The 1,487-nt window shown below is 20.2% G+C and overlaps 2 protein-coding genes and 4 non-coding genes across 6 annotated transcripts in view; all 6 read left to right on the forward strand. All coding sequences in view use genetic code 13, as the record gives it.

Annotated features, from left to right (window-relative positions):
• rrnL overlaps positions 1-744 on the forward strand; it is a 1,100-nt gene extending 356 nt beyond the window's left edge. The window contains exon 1 of the ribosomal RNA in view: positions 1-744. This exon is cut by the window's left edge and continues 356 nt beyond it. This is a non-coding gene — a ribosomal RNA (large subunit ribosomal RNA).
• trnI lies at positions 745-810 on the forward strand. Its single transcript has one exon. It is a non-coding gene; the product is annotated as a tRNA-Ile (tRNA).
• A 1-nt stretch (position 811) lies between these two features.
• Positions 812-1,153, forward strand: ND3 (NADH dehydrogenase subunit 3). The gene has a single exon. It carries the CDS (start codon positions 812-814, stop codon positions 1,151-1,153), a length of 342 nt encoding a protein of 113 aa, YP_009357189.1.
• Positions 1,154-1,223, forward strand: trnE. The gene has a single exon. It is a non-coding gene; the product is annotated as a tRNA-Glu (tRNA).
• Positions 1,224-1,287, forward strand: trnV. Its single transcript has one exon. It is a non-coding gene; the product is annotated as a tRNA-Val (tRNA).
• A 2-nt stretch (positions 1,288-1,289) lies between these two features.
• Positions 1,290-1,487, forward strand: part of ND4 (NADH dehydrogenase subunit 4) — a 1,329-nt gene continuing 1,131 nt past the window's right edge. The window contains exon 1 of the mRNA in view: positions 1,290-1,487. This exon is cut by the window's right edge and continues 1,131 nt beyond it. Within this exon, the coding sequence (YP_009357190.1) occupies positions 1,290-1,487 (198 nt within the window).

Raw genomic sequence — 1,487 nt, forward strand, 5'->3', positions numbered from 1 at the left:
ATAATTTTGTATAATAACTAAAAAATTTTTTTTTATTATTTAGATATATATAACTCATATAAATTAAACTGTTAAAATAAGTAATTAAAAATAATTTTTAATAAATAAAAAATATTTTTTAACATATATACATATATTTTCTAAGAACTAGGAATTTTCCAAAATGTTTACTAAAAACGATTTTTCTAGATTCTTATTAGAAATTTCTTTTTCTTTTCAATGTAAATTTATATATTAAGCTTAGTTTAAATTAACCAAGTAAACTTAATTAGTTTGCCGTTAAAAAGAATTGGGAAATTATATTTAGAAAATAAATAATGAATTTTTTTATTATGTGAAGAAACATAATTAGAAAAAAAAGACGAAAAGACCCTAAGTGATTTAGATAAAATAAAGAATAAACTACTTTATAATTCTTTGTTGGGGTAACTACTGCTTTATTTAACAACAGTAATTAATTTTTTTTTATTAAGAAAGATCCTTATATTTTATATAAGATTATTAGAAAAATTAACCTTAGGGATAACAGCGCTAATGGATTAAATAAGTTCTTATTGTTTAATTTGTTTACGACCTCGATGTCGGTTTACTTTAACTAATTCTTGTAGAAGAGAATAAAGTTTGTTTGCTAACCAAATTATCAAGTACATGAGCTGGGTTAAGGACGAAGTGATTCAGTCCGGACTTTATCTTTTATTAAAATTATTTTGAGTACGAAAGGAAAATTATAATTATATTTTTTATCTTAAGATGTCGGATAAACGAGCTATCTTGATAAGATAGATATACAATGTATAATTGTTCTTAAGCTATGGCATTTATGTTTTTATTAGTAGTATGTTTATCTAGCTTATTACTGTTTATTAGAACTTTAGTTATAAAAAGATTTGTTCTTAATATTTTTAATGCTTCTTTTTCTTCTTATGAATGTAGATTTATAACTATGATAAATTTTAAAAATTTTTATACGATACAATTTTTTATTATTAGATTGTCTTTTATACTTTTTGACTTAGAAATTTTATTATTTCTACCTTTTATCTATTCTGAATCTACTAATTCTCCTTCAATTTATTGAGCTTTATTTTTTTTATTTATTGTTTCTTATCTTTTAGTTTATGAATTATCAATAAAAGTAATATCCCAATGGTAAGTTTTTATAGTTAATAAAAGAAAATATAACACTAATTTTTCAAGTTAGAGTAACATATATGTTAAAAATATTAACTATAGCATAAATAAATGTTTTATTTTTACAAGATAAAGATATCTAATTGATTAGTTAATATATATACCTTGTGTATTTGATATTTATTCCCATAGTATTTTTATTTTATCATAAAAATTTTAAAATATGGTTTTTAGTGTATAGTTTTTTTTTATTGTATTCTATTTTACCAATATTTTTTAAGACTAGGGAAATTATTTTCTGTAATCACTTCTCTTCATGGAGTGGGGATACTGTTAATGCTATATTAATTATTTTA

Source organism: Ciona robusta, mitochondrion, assembly GCF_009617815.1.
Source record: "Ciona robusta voucher SMNHTAU<ISR_:SMNHTAU AS25981 mitochondrion, complete genome".
Taxonomy (NCBI): domain Eukaryota; kingdom Metazoa; phylum Chordata; class Ascidiacea; order Phlebobranchia; family Cionidae; genus Ciona; species Ciona robusta.